Genomic DNA, 22271 nt, shown 5'->3' on the forward strand with positions numbered 1-22271 from the left:
GAACTGGATGGTGTTGCTCACAACTTCTGAAGAAAATATAAACAGGCACCTTAATTCAGGTACCCAATTTAACCAGCCAAGGTAAAAAAATGTTGGCTTTCATAATTCAACTTTTGTGCTAAGAAATACCTTTTAGAAGTATTGCAACAGCTTGACTCTTCATATTATCTCTTTGAAAGCCAGTGGTCTAAATTTTATAAAATAAGTCAAACACAAGACTTACTGAATGTCTAGTGGAGGAGTACCTTTACCTTAAATAACTGAGATGTACTGTAGTTAATGTTCACAAAAGCATACAGCAGTGGAAAGAGCCCACTATAAAAACAAATCTATTTGTAGTCAAATAAAATACACTACCAGGACGTTTCAGTCACAGAGAACTGATTGTACAGGATCTACCATGTTATCTTAACTAACGGGTTCATCCTACTTAGTGTTCTTCTGTTATTCTTTTTATTATATTACTACGCCAGTGGATGTAAAACACCCCAAACACAAAATATGTTTTCCAAAGTGTCCTGAGTGTTGAAGATTTCTCTTCAACCAAAGGTGCCGTGTGCTTTTGTCTGAGGCAAGTTGTTAGGAGAAAGGCCGTAAGTTGTACTGGCAACCAGTTGCTTGTGCAAGTAAATATAACAGTGTACATATTTTAGAAGACTCATTATGGCTAAGGGGCCATAATCTTTGATGGCAGGTGTCATGAATGAAAGCCTGCCTGTAAAAGGGCTCTCAGCAAGGGGCAGTCAGATAACCAAATGGGAGGAAGAGAAGTTTTTTCGAACTGAGAACAACTGCAGTTTGAGCTCTCTTTTGTCTGTGTGATTGAGGCTGAGGTCACAGAGATGATTTTGCCCGAGCAGTTGGAATGAATCGAATAAATATCCTGACTGTCCCAAAATCAGCCACAGATAGACAAGTAGAAAGGAAATGTGTAGTATGGTTATTCTGAATTTGGTGTGGACTGACTAACTCCACCTGCCCTCCCCCCCCCAGTGGCTTTGGTTAATAATTCGATACCTTCCCCTGTAATCTGTAATTTTAAAAATGAATCCAAGGGAAGTAATTGTCTGTGCTATAGCCAGTATGATCTATTTCCTCCTGACTTGTGAATAAATTACAAGTATAACCAAATTATTTGATTCCTGTGTTCTGGGAAGGATCTGTGTATAGGTATGCCTTGGACAAAGATCAGCTACTAAATTACAAAAAACAGTCAAGTAGCACTTTAAAGACTAGCAAAATAATTTATCAGGTGAGCTTTCTTGGGACAGACCCACTTCTTCAGACCATAGCCAGACCAGAACAGACTCAATATTTAAGGCACAGAGAACCAAAAACAGTAATCAAGGAGGACAAATCAGAAAAAAAAAAATGATCAAGGTGAGCAAATCAGAGAGTAGTTCTTTATGACTGCTCTCTCCTAAAGGAAGGTTAAGAGATTGGGCATGCCACAGGAACACATCCTGCGTGTATCTTCCTGGGTTAAGGGTCTTTTCCCACATGGGTGGTAGTGGCAAACTATCCCCCAGGGGTTCAGGGAATTTGTGACCTTAGGGAGCTTTTTTAAGCAAAAGCCTTTTACAGGCAAGATATATTTTAAGGATTTTGTGGGACCCCCCTTTCTGCACTCAGAGTGTGGAGTGGGGAACACCCCGATGTAGGAATTTAAAATTTTAGGTCATTGTAACATGGAGGGTAGGGTGGTTAAAGTATGTTCTCCAGAATGGTCCACTCCATTAAAATGCTGGCAGACAGATTTATGTATGGGGAGATTTTTGATGTCTGCTCTGTGTCCCTTCCTTCTTTGGCAAATGGCCCTGTCAATTCTTTTGTTTTTGTTTTTGTTTTTGTTTTTTTAAACTTCTCCCAGTGCATAATTAAGGCTTATGAATGCTTGGTAGAGATCTTATAAATGAATACCCAGAAACCAACTACTATAAGATAGGCCCAAAAAAAGCCAACAACAGAACACCACTTATTATTAGCTATAGCCCACAACTCAAACCACTGCAATGCCTCATTAAAGACCTACAGCCTATCCTAAATCTTGAGGCCACACTCCAGAAGGCCCTAGGTGACAGGCCTATTCTCCCCTGTAGATAACCTCCTAATCTTATAAGGAGTCTCATTAGCAACCACAGGCTATACCACAATAATACTAATCCTGGAACTTTTCCTTGCAACAAGTCCCATTGCCTACTTTGTCCATATATCTATTCTGAAGATACCGTCACTGGACCTTACCACATTAATTACAGAATCAGGGGCACATTCTCCTGTTCCTCAGCTAACGTTCTATATGCCATTATGTGCCAGCAATGCCCACCAACTATATATATTGGGCAAACTGCAAACACTCTTCGCCAAAGAACAAATGGACACAGAGCAGACATAAAACATCTCCAAATCTCCTGTCAGCCAGCCCTTTAACAGAGTGGGCCATTCTGTTAAAGACCTCCGAGTTTGTGTTCTGGATAAAAGAGACTCTGACAACTGTCTACAGAGAAAATGTTCGGAACTAACATTCATATTCAAATTCAACACAAACACTTGGTTTGAACAGGGACAGCAATTGTCTGACCCATTATAAGGACTCTTTCACGTACTTTGATGTTTGACCAAACACTTAACATCACTCACCTTCTTCTTTCTGCTCTTCTATCTGATTTGTCAACCTTGATAATTTTCGGACCTCTGTGCTTTATATATTGACTCTGTTCTGGTAAGGCTATAGATCTGAAGAAGTGTGTCTGTTCCACAAAAGCTCATCACCTAATAAATTATCTTGTTAGCACTTTAAAAAAGTGCTGCATGACTGTTTTTTTGTTTTGATAGAACACAAACAAACACAGCCATCTCTCTATTATTAAGTCCTCTACAGTCTTCCCTGCCATCTAAATTCTGGAAGGCTACAGAACTCAAGACATCTCAGGAACAAAAAAAGACTGTTACTGGAGTTCAGAAATAGAAAATTTGCAAAATGTACACAGTTATAGAAAAGCGTTAATTCATGTAATTGTTGTGGCTGTGCCTAACAAAACTTAACACAACATTAAAAACGTGTAAAACAAACAAAACTTTTGCAACTCTTTCTTTTTAGAGGTCTAGTAGCAGAGAGGAAACAGCACTGAGTTTGAATTTGAAATTAAGAAAGGATGTTATCGAATTCTGGGCCAGTAGAGCTGGCTCTTTGTTACTTAACTTGGTATTATCTAAAGACCTTAGTTCCAGGTCACTCCCTGCCCTAAAGAGTTTAAGCACAAGACTTCAGAAAACAAACTGGTGGATATGACAAATAAATGGAAGAAGCATGATGTAGGCATTTGACGAGTAGCAAGGTTTTTGATTTATATTTTTCAAACTGATGGTTAGAATGTTCTTTCAGGCCAGGTCTATGCTCACAAAGCTTTGCTTTACTAGCAAAATGCTCATAGCACGGATTCAATTCATGCTGGCAAAAGGATAATTCTGCCAATATAGCTAATTTCAGTGTCCCACCCCATCAGCCCAAAGAGTAACAGTTTGTGCCAACAAAAACACAGTTTTGTTATAATAGTTGAGCTGCTTGCTGGAACAACTGAGAGTCACAAATCATGCCTAACAAACAAACTAAAGAGAGCGCGTGTTTTTGTCATCAAAGGGAAGCGTTAAGGTACCTTTTGTAAAAAGATGGAAGCAGTAATTTGCACAGAATGGCAATTAAGTCGATAAAAATGGAGAAACTGCACCTAAAAAGCTAGCAGTAAGTATTGTTGGAGTCCCACGAAGTGGGCACATAGCAGCAACATAACTTCCTTACTTAATTGGAATGCACTCCAGAGCTACACTATGCTTTTAAAAAATAAACACACCAATATATATTGCTCTTTCAACAGCATCAATCATTGTACAAATTTACTTGTCCCAAACTCTCTGCCCCCATCAAGCTTCTTCATTCTCTGCAGATGGTGAGAGCAAGATAAAGTCTGATGGTTATACATTGAGAGGACAACTGACAATTAGGATGAAGAACTTTGCTTTAGATCACAGTGCAACCACAACTACCGTAGTCTTTAAATACCCCTGTGAAATTCCCCCCAAATTCATGCATCTGATGAAGTGGGTCTTTGCCCACGAAAGCTTATGCTCCAAAATATCTGTTAGTCTATAAGGTGCCACAAGACTTCTTGTTCTTCTCGAAGATACAGACTAAAACAGCTACCTCTCTGATATCTGATGTAAACAGAGTGTTTTTTTACTGAATTATATAAAACACCTTTTTTCTTGCAGAGCCAGCTCCAGCATAATCAGATCCACTTTTAGTTCTATAATATTTGGTTAAAAATTATCAAGCTTAAATTTTGTTTGCACATCTGGAACTTTTCAAAATCAATTTGTTCATCTCTTTCAAACAGTTTCATTGGACACTGAATAATATTTAAAGATATTTCTGGAGGCTATAGCTAGACTATGGTGAAAATAAAGGGACCATTCATGAACTGAACACTGTAGTGAAAGGATACTTGTATCATCTGCAGTACAGCACATATGAACAGTGCCTTTGTGTGTCAGAGCATTTTCAGTTTTTCCCTGAATCTCTATTCCAGCACAGGCCCAATACTGTAATGCTTCATGTACTTCAATATTCATGAAGCTTCTGGGGAGAAATAAGTCTCTCTGCACCATAAACACAAATACATATTTATATAATATTTAGATGGGTGTAATAAGACCAAATATTTTCATAAGGTAAATGATATCCTGTATTGTATATGTTTATATAAGAAGGTGGATCCTTTATGGCCTTTCATAAGATATACACTTGACACCACATAACTATACCCATCTTAAAGTGCATGAGCAAGTCAACTATCTAAAACTACATCTATAAAACTCTGTGCAGCTACAGACATTTAGACAACTGCTATAGCAATACAGGGGATTTCTTCATCTCTATAGTAAATCTACTCCTCTTGAGGGGTGGGGCAGCTAAAGTTAAGGGAAGAATTTTTTCACTGACCTACTTGTGTTTATATTATGGCTTAGGGTGATCTTAACTATGAGCTTCTGTTTTTTGTGTAGACCAGGCCTCACTTATCCACTCGCATAGTTGATCCCCAATCATTCTAATGTTTCATCAAAAATGCCAAACATGCAAGACCATCACCAGACCCAGTGCTTTTTTCTATTTTTTTTTGGAAAAAAAATAAAGAGCTGGTACTCAGCACAAAAAACAAAAACAAACAAAAAAAAAAACAGCAACACTGACCAGACACACAGAGTAACCGAAGAATACTTTAGACAGAACTATATCCATAAAACATTGCAGACCCAGCTAACTGATCTTCATGAAGTCCTAACAAGCTTTCTCCTGAAACAAGGAAAACACATTTTTCCCCTTTGCCTTTAAATGCATTAAGTCCCAACATAATACAAGCAAACACACTACATAAATTTGCTGTACAAATTTTGATTACAAACTTAAGGTGGATAGTTGCAAAAGGCACATACAGTGGTATTTTAAAGACAGAATATATCCAAATATCCAACCCTTGCTTTTTCTTCTAGTGTCTGGAGATGAAACACCCCTGTGCTTTCCTCCTTGTATAGATCTTAATGCCATATAAAAGTCTACTTTATTTTTAGATCTGGAATTAGATCAAAGATAAAGAAATTACTTTTAGGGCCTCTACACTTTTGTTGGTGAAAATTAACAGCTTTATTCTGCATGGTGCCACTATGCTCAGCACCAACCCAACTGAGCATTTACTTGTTAGCACCGTAAATTCTTTCATGTTCAGCAGCCACGGGACCAGGAGGTTGCTGAATATTCAAATATTCTGGATAATAGAGAAGTATACTTAGAAATGCCTATAAAAGGGTGGGATTAAAGAACAACAACAACAACAACAACAACAAGATTAGATATTAAGAAAACAAAAATATATGCAGAGTACTTACCAACAACAGTAGTATTATACACTGCTGTAAACTTATACTGTATTTGCGTAATTAAAATTTATTTATGGCTAAAATGCCAATTATTTGAGAGTTCTGGATCATAGAACACCAGATATGAAATAAAAAACAGTCAAGTAGCACTTTAAAGACTAGCAAAATGGTTTATTAGGTGAGCTTTCGTGGGACAGACCCACTTCTTCAGACCAGAGCCAGACCAGAAGTGGGTCTGTCCCACGAAAGCTCACCTAATAAACTCTTTTGCTAGTCTTTAAAGTGCTACTTGACTGCTTTTTGTTTTGATAGTGTATAGACTAGCACGGCTTCCTCTCTGTTACAGATATAAAATAGTTTACTGTAGTAAGCATTTGTGTGGGGTCCACATCAACAGGATTATTCATCTTTATGCGGTCGACAGGATGAGGGCTTAGAGCCTCTTAGAATCAAGCATTTGAATACGTTGGGTTACTTAGCTTCACAAAAACAATTTTTTTGTAAAATATCATTAAGAATTAAATTTCAAATAAAATGCAATCACAGAGGCCCAAGGTTAGAGAAAAATCGATCCAGCTGACAGATCCAATTGTATCAAAAACACATCAGTAATTCCTCAGGGAACCTTCAAGAATTGCTGGCACCACAACTACTTGTGCTCCTGCTTCTTTCTCCCACTGAAGTGCTGGGAATGGCTGTTTTCTAGGAAATTTGCCATTTTGTAGAGAAATGGAGGTTTAGCATGCATGCTAATGACTGAGATTATCACATCATTTAAATAAATTTACTGGAAGGAAATTACTTAATAAAGGGTAAAAGAACCAAAATGAAAAAGACTAACTCATGGATACAAAGTAACTATGGCCAGTAGACTACAGTCTTGTTTGCAAAACAGTGAAGACAATCTATAATAGCTACCATGCACTTGGTCATTTCACATAAATCTCAATTCATTCTCAGGAAGTTACTGATTGTCCAATAGACGTTTTTCCCTCCAGTTAACCAGCCCTTCAATGGACAAATCTAACTAGATACAGGAGCAAACAAACAGGCTGTTTACCCTGTTGCTTTTTATATCATTTTGGCAGTCTACTTCAAAGAAACATCCTGGAATCACCCTAGTCACCACTCTCATTTTGTACAAAGTATTAATATCCCATTCAACTGTATGTGCTGTCATTGGATGTGAATTTATGAAAATTTGCTAAGCCTGTGTTACTAGAATAGGTTGTAAGTTTGAGAACACCAACCACCAGCCTTTCAGAACAGGGCTGCCAGATGTACTAACAGCCCATTAAAGAAACTCAACTATCTCAAGAACTATCAAAACAAAAAGCAGTCAAGTAGCACTTTAAAGACTAGCAAAGTCTTTGCTAGTCTTTAAAGTGCTACTTGACTGCTTTTTGTTTTGATAGTATATAGACTAGCACGGCTTACTCTCTGTTACTATCTCAAGAACTGTAGGAGACTTCTCAGGGAGATCAAAGACAGAGACTGCTTGACCAATGAAGGCAGACTCCCACATCCCAAGCTTAGATCTTCTCAGCCAGCTGCAAGACATTATAAAGAGGGGACATTGTAATTTGGCCTCATTCTTCCCATAACCTAACAGGAAGGAAGAAAAGTCTAGAGGACAAAAAAACAGAATTGGGGAGGGTGGTCCAGGGTTGGAATGGATTTACAACCTGTTTATTGTACATGTATCACCTGTTTGTAACATTTATCAGGATGATTCACTGCTTGATTCAATTTTTGTTTCATTTATAGAACTCAGATTGCATATTTAATTTTATTTCTTAGGTAACAAACCTACATACACATCTGTGCTTACTACTCATAATAGTATAGTTTCCATTGTTAATAGACCAGTTTTATATTTCACCTAAACCAGTGTATTTTGGCTGAAGTAACTGGGAAGTCTCAGCTCAGAAAGGCCAGCATATGTTTGCACCACACTGAGGGAGGGGTGGAATGAGTAATGAGCTTAGGCTGACTTGGATAAGATGGGACAGTTCCGGGATGAAAGGCTGAGGAACCTGCAGAAAATTGTCTGGAGTCTCTTTTTTGTTGATTCGTAAGTGGCTGGAAGCATCCATGCAACTCAGCTAGGTGTGCCTGAAAGTTCAGTACCTGCCAGCGGTCAGTAACTTGTCACAGCATCATAGTATGAGAGGTACCTCAGATTGGTGGGACAGAGGGCTCAGTAGTCCCACAGCTCAGGTTGCACTTGTATGTTTATATTTAGGAGAAAAACATACCTGAATTTAACATAAAGGGAGTGACTGGGAATGGTCAAAATCCTTGATCTAATTCCAGTAAGATTAAAAAGATATATTTCAGAAACAGTTTTAGTATAAATGATTAAATTTATTTAAACAAGCAGCCCAGAGTGTTTTCAGAAAGCCTACGAGGAGAAGTTAGCAGTATTACTAGAAGAGATAATGTGCAACATTTTCAATTTGTGATGTTGTAATGATTTAGAGATTCAGTCTACACCACTTCTGAACTGTGAATTTATTTAACTGTACCATGGAATTACTGTGCCATGAAAATCCTATATGTATGTATGTATGTATGTATGTATGAATGAATGAAGATACACATGAGTTAACAGGGCTGTCACATCTCTGGCCTGCCGAAGAACAGCAAGTAATTAGCACTCAAAAGATCTTCCATTCAAAGTAAAACATCTTGAGATAAGACATTTATTCTAGCAAAGAGAACACTTCCTAATACTGTCTGGCAGTACGGCAGTTTGGAAGCCATGGCAAGTTATCAAAAGACTCTTATTTTGGTCTGCTTCTATGAGGGGACTCAGAGGAAAGAGCCTGGGGGTCAGAGTCATTTACTACCAGATTAAGAAGAGGGAAGGTACACCAGGCAGAGCAGGAACAGGGGGTGAAGGATCCCACCTGCCTCATGGAAAACATACAATTCCCTAAGGCAGAGGTGGGCAAAATATAGCCTGCAGGCCCACTATGTCCCACCAAACAGGCAAGCTCCCTGTATTCTGTGGCCCTACATGCTGCTCAAAGAGGCCAGCAGCTGTGGCAAGCGTGTGTCTGTTCCATGGAGTGAGGGGCATCTCTGCACATTGCTTCCACACTGCACAATCTTTGCAGTTCCCATTGGCCAGAAACCAGCCTATAGGAGCTGTAGGAGTAGTGTTTGTGGACATACACAGCAGAGAAACCCGCTGCTTTCCTCCCCGCAGGGATAGCACCGCACATGCTGGGCCTAGCTCGACACACACACCTGTTTTGAGCAGCATGTGGGGCTGTGGCAGACTAGGAGCCTGCCCAAGGGTCCTATTGGGCTGCTGCATATGGGAAGTCCCTGCTGGGCAGAGCCTGCGCCTGGTACCACAACCCACTGCCCCAGTCACAACCCTCTCTCTCACCCAAACATCCTCCCAGATCCCTCACCTTCTCCCTTCTGCCCCCACTTCAATCACAGATCCCACATCCCCTCCATTGATACAGTTAAAAAAAAAAAAACAAAAAAAACAAAAAAAACACAAGACGCTTGTGTGGCCACTTACCAATCCTTGGAGTGGGCCCCCACCAAAAATTATTACCCACCTTTGCGCCAAGGGCTCCCAAGAGAAGGAGGAGCTAGTGAGGGAAATTGCAGTTTTAATTGTTTGGTAAGCTCTGTACTCTTACATGCTTTATATGATTAAGAATGAGAGAGCATAAAAGTGTTGGACAGTGCTAAATGTGTTAATGTGATGATTACTTCATGACCTCAACAGTGTCAGACACTCCACAGCAGTGAGGTAGAGTTGTGGGAGATGGATGTGTGTATATATCCCAGAATCAAAAGATCCCACATTGAACTCATAAGGTCCCAACACTTGGAGTGGGGTGGGCCAGATAGGTCTACACCTGGAGTGTGTGCAAAGGGACCCTGAGATTACAGTGCAGCTGCCGACCTATTCAGGCTCCAGAGCTTAGAAGACCAGCAGAGGTTTGGGTTCCACTCACAACTGTCCTAGCAGATGACTTAAGAGGGGACACTTATTAGAATTGGCAATAGATGAGTAAGCAGTGGGGCAGCAGACAGAGCAGTTCTACACCACCCCACCTTCGGCTTGAAGGACCCAGCCCTATGCTTCCTGCAGCTCCATGCTACCCTGCTCCTGCAGCCACAGAACGGCTCCTGCTGATGTCTGCGCCCCATTACATGGGTGCAGGTGGGGCAGGGTTGAGCATGGTAGCTGGACTACCATATTTTGTCTATCTAACAAAACAATGTGGAAATAGCCTTATAGATTTTCATATTTTATAACATTCTTATTGAGAATATGACATTAAACCTACCCCCATCACCTCCCCTCACCAAATCAGGCATTAAACTAACATGCTGTTTTTTTTCAAGACAGACTTCATAGAAACTCAAAGAATTCCAGCTACACAAAGCACTTCAACCAGAGACCAACACCTATTTATTTGTTGTGGTGACTCAAGTCTTTATAAAAAGGGCCTTCAGGGAGTGAGTGGTTTGACACATTTTTCCCATGCTAGCAAAATTAGCATTTGCTGGACTACCACAGAAATCAAAGAAGAAAGCAAAGGAGAAGTTGCATCTAGATTTGCTGCTAAATAAATAAATACAAACAGTTGGAAGGCTGATGTTTTCTGTTGTTATGAAATATTGGTATATAATATTTTTGCACACAGAGTAGTCGTTCAGTCCTTGGATAAGGTGCTCAATCTCTTTTTAGACAAGAAGCTGTTTCAAACTGATATGCTAGCAAGAGTTTCATTTCAGTTCAGGTCCCTGCTGCCAGAGTAACATTTCAGGTAAGTAATCTTAAGAAGTTTTTAGTTGCATTATGCAGATTCTTGTTGGATATGGCTTTCAAGAAATAAAAGACTATTCTGTTTAGGTTCTTATATTATTACAGTAATTTTGGTAACTCTGAACATTTAAATCAGGCCACATCAGATGAACTTTCACCCTAGTTCCACAACATCATCAAAAATACTACAGGAATCTTTGGTACGTGGCTAGTAGGGGTCTGCACCACCATGTTGCATGATGGACACTGACAAAATTACCAGATCTACCAACAACACACCAACACCGGTGGCAAGTTATGTCATTCGGTCAATAAATTAGCACACAATTTTCCACGCTGGGGAAAAAAAAAAACCCACTAACCTACTATGGCAGTTGGCAACCTGCAACTCCGAGTGCTGCTGCCACTGACTCCTCTTGTGACTCCAGAGGCTGCTGCTGTTTAAACAATAAAATTAAATTTAATTGCCCACCGTTAAACCAACTGAATTTAGTTTTGTTTAAGTGGTGGCACCCTCTGGGGCCATTGTGAACTCGGCCGTGGCAGAGAGCCCTAGAGAAGAGAGCTGCAGCAGGGCAGGGAGCCCTGGCAGAGAAAACCAGTAGGGCAGGGAGCCACCCCGCTGCCCGAGCAGGAAGTGTGAAGTCCGCAGAAGTGCTGTGGGGGAGAGGGACGCCGAGCCTGCTGAAGCCATGCAGCTCTGCTGAGAAAGAAGAGGTGGAGGCTGGGAGTAGCATGGGAAGGTGGTGGCTGAGACAGGTTAACCCTGGGGATGGAAGGGAGCAGTTTGGGGTTGAGAGGGGTTAAGCCTGGGGATGGGAGGCAGATTTGGGGGATGGGGGAACACTAGGGAAGGCTGGCTCTGGACACAGCCATTAGGCCTCTCTCCTCCCATTTTCCCAACCCCCTGATCTTCTAGGAATGGGCAGTGTCTGTGAGTCATTCGCCAGGCTCTGCATCCCAACCAGTCCCATTGCTGCTGCCTCCTGATCTCACTGACACTGGATGGTTATGGGACACATGCTTAGGAGCTCTGTAGCCTGCCAGGGACATTTTTAAATTGCCCCAGCTCCTGGTCAATTGCCCCTTTAGCTCCCATCCCCATCAGTGGGCTTGCTTGTTGAGGCTCACCTCTGGCAGCTGCCCTTTCCATGCTGTTGCATGCTGCCTCCATGTGCAGATGCTATCACCCACAACTCCTACTGGTTGCTGTTCCTGGGCAACAGGCTATAAGCCACTGAGTCAGCCCTGAGGCAGAGGGTATGAAGGCTGTGTGCAGAGGCAATGTGCAGAGCTGCCTGGCCATGCCTCCACCAGCAACAATGGGGAGCATGAGCCACCTGTGGGGAGCTGCCAATGAGCACCCCCATTACAGGGTTCCTAGGATATATACCCTGGCCCTCCCAGGCTCCACAACTGGGATGCAAGAGTAATGAGGGGAATGTCTCCTCTGTTTTTCAGTTGGGGACCACACCAGTAAGGGTTCTCTCCCCCCGCCCCTCAACTTCTCACTCACTGGTTTTTGTGTGGGTCTGTGGTCTCCAACCCCCACAAGGTTCCCCCGCCCTATGCTATGCTATTTTCACAAGTGAACAACTCTTTTTTTCTAGATGGGATGGTCTTTTACTTTAAACAACACAGCACTGAATTGTGATCTACAAAATTTGGGGATGTATACAATACAGAAACTGACCTTTTAAAAAATGTTAAGGCATTTTGATAGATTTCACTTTCCCCCCCAGAGCTTCCACACATCATCTTGTCACAATGATCACACATCTTTGAGACACACTAAAAACTTAGCTGTTCATAATACTTTTTTTCCTCTACTGTAAAAGGGACACTTGGTACTTCAAGCACATTTTAAAATGAACTAACTTATGAAAGCACATATTTAAATATCAAGACCTTGTCATACCATACAAACTAATCTCACAATCACTTGTGTTTACAGCCCAGTTAGAAATGAACAGCAGTAGGTCAGTAAATAAAAATAATAACAACAAAAATATCAAACCTTAGAAAACCAGCAGCAGCAAATCACAACTGTGGTAGAGTCACTGGTCTTTCTCCATAACCAGAGTTGGAATGAATTACTTTAATGCAAACAATTCTACAGAACTACAACTCCAGCACAGAAATCAACGTCTTGAAGGTACTACAATTTTTGGAACTCTCACTGAGAATTACGCTCCCCCCCTCCCCAATATTGCCTTATGCTTTCTAAAGCTTTGTAAAAGAAGAGTGGGGTTTTTTCATTGTATTTTCCTAAATATAGCATAGGGAGTACACTATTACTATTTTGAAATATTAAAACCATTTTAGCAGTCTACAGAGATTTAGAAATTATGTACATACTGTTTATACACCTTGTATAGTAACTTTTGGAAAGATATATGAATAAAGTAGAAATTCACATAATTCAAGATGTTTATTAAAACCGATTATTTAACAAGAAAAAATCATTTTGTTACAAAAAGAAAACAAGATGTACCACTGGAGCTACTGGAAAGCTCTTAGATATCAAAACAATAAATCCTTTAGAAAACCTAACAGACTTTGTCTACCATATGTAAAGCTAGTCAAATAATTGAAAAGCTTCAGCTAAAAGCAGTTAACCAAATGCAGTAGTCCAATTTAGTTTGACAGCACATACACAGCACAACAAAAAATTCAAAATCTAGTATTCTGTATAGATATTCTGAATTTCAAACTTTTAAAAATTATAGCTTAGCCTGTGCACCACACACCACAAGAATGCCAGGAATAAGGAAAATACATCACTAAAAATTACCAGAGTGTATTTATGATTAACTGATTGGTGTTTTCTTCCCTTCTTGCCATACCAGAGACGAGACATAACCTTTTTAAAACAAAACGTAAAACTAAAAATAACGCAAGGACCATATCAAAGCATTCTGTCTACCTGCTTTCAATTCCAGGCATACACTGAGCCCCACTATGGTGACAAGAGAGCTTGCTAGATACATACACTTGACTGACAGGAGGAAGGACTAATCAGTAAATGCCGTCTACTACTGGAGTGCATCCTGAATGGCAAAAGTTCAAAGGAGGAATGATTTCCTATGTTCAAGAGTGGTTGAAGTGTAGCGACTGTTGAAAATAATAATTTAAAGACACAGAACAATTTGGCTTAGTTTTCTCAAGAGCAAAACTAAAATACAGAAATCAAAGCTATGGAAAAGACCTTTTCAAAATACTAAATTGCCTTGTCAGAAAATGTATTTCTGTCTATACAGCATATAGTTTTTTCCCAGTTTCATTAAAATTCAAATGCAGAAATTATGTTAAAGATAAGCAGCAGTTATTTATAAATTCCTGGTAACACAATAAGTGTTGGACTAACAAAAGTTATTACACAGTGCCAGAACTTACATGAAAAAAGCACCCCATTAGGCAGCTCTCTGCTTTTACAACAGAAATTTTTCTTATGATCGTTTCAGCCATGCATCTTTTCTGTTTGGTGAAGCACATTAACAGCAACTTAAACATTAATTTTATAAGTATAAAAACCAGTCTTCCAAATTCTAAACTGATTTTGAGAACACATAGCAGGAGGACTGTATATGACCTTAAAGGAAAAAAAAATTGTTTCAAATCCTAGCCATATTGAAGTCAACAGAATTTTTGCCATTGACTTCAATATAACCAGGATTTAATCCCAATCAGGAAAGTGACACTCATTTATATATATTACAAACGGTTTATAACCAGAAACACAATATATATGGAAATAAGCACTGCCACTACTGAAGTGACACTGGTCGAACCCAAACAAGAAACCTCAGGACTGCCAACTCTCTAACCAAACAAAAGCAAAACACCCTTGTCCCCCTCTCTTCTCTGAGGCCCTGCCCTATTCGCTTACATCTGGAAAGCTAGAAGGCTTTTCACTTTTATTAGCACAACACTGAACCTATGAAAGAGCCATTAAGTCAGAGGCAGGCAAAAAGGGGCCCATAGGCTGGACATAGTTCATCAGAACGTGTCCTCAGATGTTTGTTTATTTGCAGACCTGCAGGAACAGTCTACTTGCTGCTATCACTGGAACACTCTTCTGCTTTACTTGCGCATCTGCAGGCACAGCTACTGCAGCTACCACTGGACACCACTTCTGCTTCTATTTTTTTTTCATAAACTGAACTTTGCTTAGTTAGAGAATAAAAGGTTATTGTCTACTCTAAGGGGCATACAATGAATTTTCCTATGAAAAAGGCAATGAATGCATGGTAGAGAAGAGGTGGGCAATAATTTTTGATATCGGCTCACTCATATTTTGGTAAGTAGTCAAGAGCTGCATTTTTCTAAAGAGGGCTGCAGGGTCTGAGACAGAAACTGGGTGCAGGAGGGAGCTGAGGGTAGGGGACTGGAGTGCAAGACAGGGTGTGGGGTTTGAGAGGGACTTTGGGTGAAAGAAGGTTATGATCTGGGCAGGAGCTTGGGAGGCAGGGTCTGGGAGCAGGTATGGGTGCAGGAGAGGATTCTGACACAGGGTGGGGGAGGGGGATGTAAGAGGGAGTTGTGACTTGCGGGAGGCAGGAGTGCAGAGGGTTTGGGTGGTGACCTGGGTCAGGGATTTGGGAGGAGGGAGAGGCCACGGTGCCAGAGGCAGAATCTGGCCAGGAGGCACTTACCTAGGTGGCTCCCTGCCAGCAGCCCTGCAGGACACTGAGGCAGGCTCCCTGGCTACTGCAGGCCCAACTAACGCAAAACTTATGTCTGCTCTGTATAGCTCTCTGCTGTTGATTCTAAGGGAAGAAGGAGGCTTCACAAGGTGCCAGTGGGAGCTGAGGGATTTTACTTGTGCTGCCCCTGCCTCCTAGAAGCCTCCCCCTCCCCTCGGGATCCGCAGCAGAGCGCTACATGGCATGGAAGGCTGCTTAAAGTGGCATGTGGCTGCTCTGTGCCTGAGGGTCCCAGTGAGGTGATCCATGAGTTGAAACTGGTGTTTTAATAGGCTAGATCTGGCCTGTAGGCCATGTCTTACTCACCCCCGTGATAAAGGGGGATCTGACCTCCACAGCATGAGATGAAAACAGAAGGCATGCTACAAAAACTCTCTAAAAAAATGTGTTATTAACCAAGTTTGAAGAAGCTTATAAAAAATTGTGAATTACCCAATTACTTCATCTCACTTTTTTTTTTAAAAATGATAAGTGCTGAAGATTATGGTGGAATTCAAGCTAATTAGATTCTCTGCAATCAGACACAGAAGTAATCTGTATGACACAGACTGAAGATCTTTTGCTGGTTTCATGGCAACGTGAGTCATGTTTTCACAGCTCCAGGTTATACTAAACACTTAAGCCATATCTACAGTAGCAACTCCTTTAGGAAAATTAGGTCCTCTTCCAAAACAAGTGGGGCAGCCACACATAAAATGCGCTCTTATGAATTCCTTTTGAAAGGATGAGGTACTTCTTCCACAGGCCCTCTTCCTCTCCCAAATGAGGAAGAACGCCTTTTTCCAAAAGATATTTTTTGGAAAAAGCACGTGTAGACACTCCATTGTTTGAAAGAGCAGTCCTCATGGTGTCGCATTTTTCAGTCTCTGGCCCATTCTTTCAAAATAGCTTGGGCTGTGTGGATGCTGTCTTTTCAAAAGAGCAGATTGGTCTTTTCACCTGCTTTTATGTATGCAGATGTGCTTTTTTGAAAGAAGAGCTTCTGGAAGAAGTCTTTCAGAAGATCATCTTTCAAAAGATCACTGTAGTGTAGATGTGGCCTTACAGTCTCCAGTACTCATTGCCACAAAGAGGGTTTGATCAACACACAAGCATTACACCTAAGAGTAGCAAAGACTTGCACAAACACAAGAACGCCCATTTCATAAACTCAGCAGGCTCTCATAAATCCAGTATATAAACAGGTTTTCAGAACATACCTAATTGATTCTCAGTCTCCAAAGGTACAACAGACCTGAAAAATACCCAGGTTTACACTGTGAACCACTTGGGTGTCTTCAGTGGCAATTGTGCAATTACTTGATTGAAGATACTAGACTCACATCTAGTCTGATTGTGTTTAGATGCAAATGTAAGACACCTTTTAAGAGAAAACCTCTGTAGGAAAAAAACCTCTGTGCTTATAAACACAATTGCAGAAAACAACACCACAAAATCCCTCCTTTAAATTCGCACTGCTCTTATTACAAAAGCTATGGCATCATTGCAGCTCCTCAAAGTATGCTAGGATTGTCACAATGTTGTGACAAAGGTAATATCCCTGCTATGATGAACTTTAAAACTAATTTTAAAATGTGATGGTCTCTTCTCATGACAAGGTGGGAATGAAGGGTAGGGGAACAGTGGATAGAAATAATGTGAAGGTAATACATTCATTCAAAAGATGACAGGAAAGCAGAGTTTTATTTCCTTCTTACGACTGACAAAAATCATCCTAAGGCATATCTACACTGCAGTTCTCTTGAAAAGGATATCAACATAAACTCAGGACCTTTACATTTGCATGTGCAGGAACCACATGGCAGAGTTGCAGTGTGCATACTGCTGTTGGTGCTCCCCTTATTTGCAACTCCAGGGCTGCGTAGCTATACCCTTGTTTTTTTTAATTTCCTGTGGGATTTATAGAAATGGGCCTTAAGGCCCAAATAAAGAAAAATTTTCTTCACTGCACTGCCAGAGCAATAGGTGCAATAGACAGAAATAATCCTAAATCAATGAGATTCCTAAAACAGTCGACTCCTGTATATCAGACAGGCACTTAGGAGAAAAAAGAAACAGATCTAATGGTATGTCCATACTACACAAAAGATCTTCTGGGATTCAATTTCATGCACCTGGTAGGAACACTTAAAATCAAACTATTTGCTGTTGGTAGTCAACCCCTATATTAATGAGAAATAAGGGAGGTTGATGAGAGTGTTTCTCTCATTGACTTCCCTTTGTGAGGATAGCCAGGTAAGTTCATCACAGATAAGTTGATTCTATGTATGCAATTGACATAGCTAGAAGTGCCCATCTGCAACCAACTTTAATGCTTGTTGTAGGACTGGCCTAAGATATCCCACATAGAGCTGACATTGTTTGAATGGTATGTGCCATGCTTTAATTTGAATTTAATGTGAACAGAGTGATTTTTCAATACCAGAACTATTTGTAAAAGTCACTGATATAAAAATGAGTGCCACTAAACACCACTATGCTAGTAAATCAATTTCTTACAAGCTACTGCCAAGTTCAATATCATACAGCTGAATAATTTCACTTAAGGAGTGTTTAAATGCTTTATATTCTGGAATAATATGGATCAAGCACCGATATAAAATTTGAGATGGTATTCCTCATCTTCTCCCCATAGACTTTTTCCTGACCAATATGCTTTCTAAAGAGAAAAGCTCCTATTGTAGGTAGCTTGAAAAAATTCTGTGGGACTGATATAGAACAAGCTTCCCATATCCATTCTCTAATCCCATCCACTTTCCTTGGTTTCTTTTGAAGAGAAACGTGAGGTATTTTGGAACTTTTACCCAGCCAAAACATTAATAATACACAGTGCTCTGAACAAACACTGTTCAAGCTGGGCCCTGATTTCCAAGGGTACAATTTCCAATGTAACAGAAGTACAGGTTTGAAAATAAGAGCCTGATAATGTACAGCATGCACATGTGTAAAGCTAATTGACCTAGGTTGTCAGCAGGAGGGAATGAACATGCGATGTTAGGGGCTAAAGCCAAGTACTCTAATGTACAACATGAACTAAAAGGCAGCTGGGCCTCAGCTAAGGCTGTAGAGCCAAGACTCTCCCGGGTCAGTGGTCTCACAGCCTCTGTGGTTTCATCTAACTTTGTACAGGTGTAAATTCTGAATATAGAAATGTAATCTAAACAGTCAAGATTTATTATACTGCAGAAGCAGTAGTCTGTAATGAGTCTGTCCCACAAAAGCTCATGACCTAATAAATTATTTTGTTAGCCTTTAAAGTGCTACATGAGTGCTTTTTTGTTCTGTGAGATACAGATTAACACAACCTTCTCTCTGTGATTGTTTCCAATAGAATTATGGAACTCAGGATTCTCATTTAGGATTCTTAATTTCAGTAATTCAAAGAAAGTGTTAGAGAAGAAAACTGATATCTGCATTTAGCCTAGCGCATATCCAACTTTTCTCAAACTCTGCCTAAGATATTTACAGTTAAAATACTACTCTGAACCCTGCCCCGACTCACGCATCTGACAAAGTGGGTCTTTGCCCACAAAAGCTTATGCGCCAAAATATCGGTTAGTCTATAAGGTGCCACAGGACTTCTTGTTCTCTATAAAATTAAAATTATTTTTGGCATTCTAAATATAGTACAATAAGATACAGCAGATCCTGATGCAAGATTGACAGTGAGTTTGTAATGATGTCATAGACTGAAATTAAATGATGCCACTAGGTACTTCTATCATACAAGTTTGCTGCAAATGATACCTCCTAAACATATAATTAAAATGGAATGATTTACTATGGCACTTGAATTTTAGACTGAAATTACTGACTGGATATGAAAACTACAGGTGACTTTCTCCACATATGCTATTAAAAAAACATCCAAATAATATGTTAACTGTATGCGCATGTTAAGATGTGCCCAATGACACACAATACACAGTGATGCACATAAAAATAATACACTTACTAGAAAGTATATATGTATTCTGGCAGTTATGCATTATTTTAATATTAAAATATTAATCCAGGCTATGTTCTACATATATTTAAATCTAAAGAAGTATGTTTTCCACAGTTAAGCTAACACGCTCACTAAAGCATATCCACTTCCAGTGTACCACTCATTTTCAAACAGTGCCTTAAATTTACGTTATAAAGATTTTTGCAGAGACACAAAGGGGTCTGCATGTATAGAGCTCTGTGCTGATACGAAAGCTGTACCTACAGTCTGCAGACATGGTCTGTAGATGCAGATGTTCATGGATATAAAATGCAAGTTTGCATATTTGTAAGGTGCTGTGCACGTGCACTTAATACTCACTGAAACTGTCTACTCTGCTATGGCTTCCTTAAACAACAGTGAACAAAGGTCAAAAACATGGATTTTGTACAGAGATAGTTACTTCCAATCTCTTAGGCCTCTTTCAAAGTTTGTGTGTGTGTGTGTGTGTGTGTGTGTGTGTGTGTCAGTCTCCTGTCGTGTCTTCTAAAATGCACTGTACTGGATGCAAAAAGGGCAGGTTCGTAATTGGTGGCTATGTCTACACTACGAGATAAAATCAATTTTATAATGCCATTATTTTTAAATTCAATTTTGAGTATCCTCACTTCCCACAGGCTCCCAACAAATTCAACATATTGCTTCCAAATTGAAATCACCAAACACTGACAGTTGCAGTAGGGCATTGGGGGAACGTATCCCACAGTTCCCTCAGCCCTGCATTCTGAGCCAGGAGCAGCAGCACTGCCAGTCTCCCAGATGCGGCAGTGTGGGGGACCTGGGAAACTCACAGCACAGCAGCCCTTGTCAGCTTCCTGGCTCCCGCTAGTACAATAAACCCTCCATTTAATGAACTAATGGGGGGAAAGGCTGTCTGTTCTTCTCGATAGTCTGGTAAATGTGAAGGTTTACTCCTCCTCCTCAGAGGCTTCCCCAGCCCCAGTCCCACCCCAACTTTCCCCCAAGAAACAACCTCCCGAAAACAAACCTCCAACAAAAAAAAAAATCCCAAAACACTGTTCCACCAAAAAAACCCCAAAAACCCTCACCAAAACACACAAACCCCTGCCACTCAACCACTCTGGTGGAAGAGCTGCTGGAGCCCACCTGCTGGGGGTGCCTTGTCTCAGGTGGCCAAGGGCACCTGCAGGGTGGGCACCTGGCCCTGCCTGACTTGAGATGCCCAGCCGTGGAGGGCTGGGGAAGGACCACAGCCCTGGTCAGTTTCCAGCTCCCACTAGCAGCTGGGAGCTAGGTGCAGTGCACACAGCTTTGTGGGATACATACGGGACACCTCCAGAGACTAATAAATAATTGAACTTCACGCTATACCTGTCAGGTACATGCGATACTTTAATGTTGATATTAGTGCTCCCTAAATCAAGCTAATGGTATTTACAGTGAAGACAGTCATGTGGTAATATCAAGCCAACTGCCTTAAATTAGAATTTATCTCATAGTTTAGACACAGCTGGTGAAATACTGCCTAAACCAACATGTTAGAATAATGCAGTAAAGTGGCACAAATTAAATAGAACTTTTCAGTCATGTACTTGTTTAATGAATTGACAAAACGTATTATTCACAAAGTACTTCATTATTTGTGTCACCTTTCCTTGCATCAAACATATAATTCACTGCAACAATCCCCTGACAATGCTCTTCCTTACCTCCCACTCCCTAGTAGAAGCTTCATTAGTGCAATCACCAGTTTCAGGCTCTTCATTCTTCTTTACCACTATAAACCCTGGCTCTCTGATCGACTCTCCAGCATCCTCTGTATATATTTCTGGGCTCCACTGAATAAAGAATGCATACAAGTGTTCTGTCCTGAAAAACAAAATCAATGGTGACTTCACCCAGGAATGCACACACATATTAACTATGCTCTTGTTTACTTTTGCTATTTCAATAAACCTGGACAGTGAAAAGAGACCAGTTTTGATGTGTCACCTTTGTTTTTCCATTCTCATACAATATCACAACAACACTGTATAAGCTGTCATCTCAACAGTTTTTATACACAGGTTGAACCTTCCTGGTCCAGCACCCTCAGCACCTGACTGACCCTGAACCAGGAATTTACCAGATCAAAGGCAGACAGACAATACCCCCCGGGACTTTGCCCCTAAATATTGGTACCTAAGTGGGGCTCTGGTTACCTGCCCCCAGGAACTCCAGAGCTCTGTAACTGGCTGCCTGTCCCAGGGGCTCCACTTGTCCCTATTCCAGACCTAGCCTGCCGTTTTTCCCCCACACACATGTTCTCCAGCCCTGAAACACCCAATAGGGTAATTGAATGTTGGACCAAGGGTGTTGCTGGACAGGGGAAGTCCATATTAGAGAGGTTCAACCTGTAGTATCAAGTACTGCAATACCCAACCTCCAATAATACAAAAGGAATACTTAGAGTCACAGGAGGCTTAAACTAGATATGAACAGAAAGGTTTGCACCTCTCTTGCCTCATTCTGCCCCAGTGAAATCCCAAACTTTGAACCCAGACCAGTTCAAGTCTTTCTATAGTCTACTTAGCACTACTAGATGGCACAAAGAAAGAAAGCAGAAATTGTACATGTAACAAGATCCCAAAATACAGATTCGTCTAGTAGTAGTAATTCATTAAGTGGCAAATTCTAGTCTCTTTTTTGTATGTCTTGAAGAAGCACTGGAGTGTTTCTACAATATGGGAAGGCTTGATCCCAGAAGACTGCACAAGATGTTACCCTCCCTCAGGTGCTAAAGAACTGTGTTCTATTAAGTTTTCTGTGCACTGACTGAAGGAAGTTTGGGGGATAGTACCAATGGCTTTGCCATAGCATGGCTTCAATGACATTTCTCCAC

General features: G+C 40.6%; 1 protein-coding gene across 3 annotated transcripts in view; it reads right to left on the bottom strand.

The window, feature by feature from the left end:
- Window positions 1-22271, bottom strand: part of OXR1 (oxidation resistance 1) — a 356049-nt gene that overhangs the window by 25369 nt on the left and 308409 nt on the right. For all 3 annotated transcript variants that reach the window (XM_074986758.1, XM_074986759.1, XM_074986760.1), the window contains one exon: window positions 21100-21259. In XM_074986758.1, the coding sequence (XP_074842859.1) occupies window positions 21100-21259 (160 nt within the window). The remainder of the gene's footprint in view (window positions 1-21099; window positions 21260-22271) is intronic.

This window comes from Carettochelys insculpta, chromosome 2 (assembly GCF_033958435.1).
Source record: "Carettochelys insculpta isolate YL-2023 chromosome 2, ASM3395843v1, whole genome shotgun sequence".
Lineage (NCBI taxonomy): Eukaryota > Metazoa > Chordata > Testudines > Carettochelyidae > Carettochelys > Carettochelys insculpta.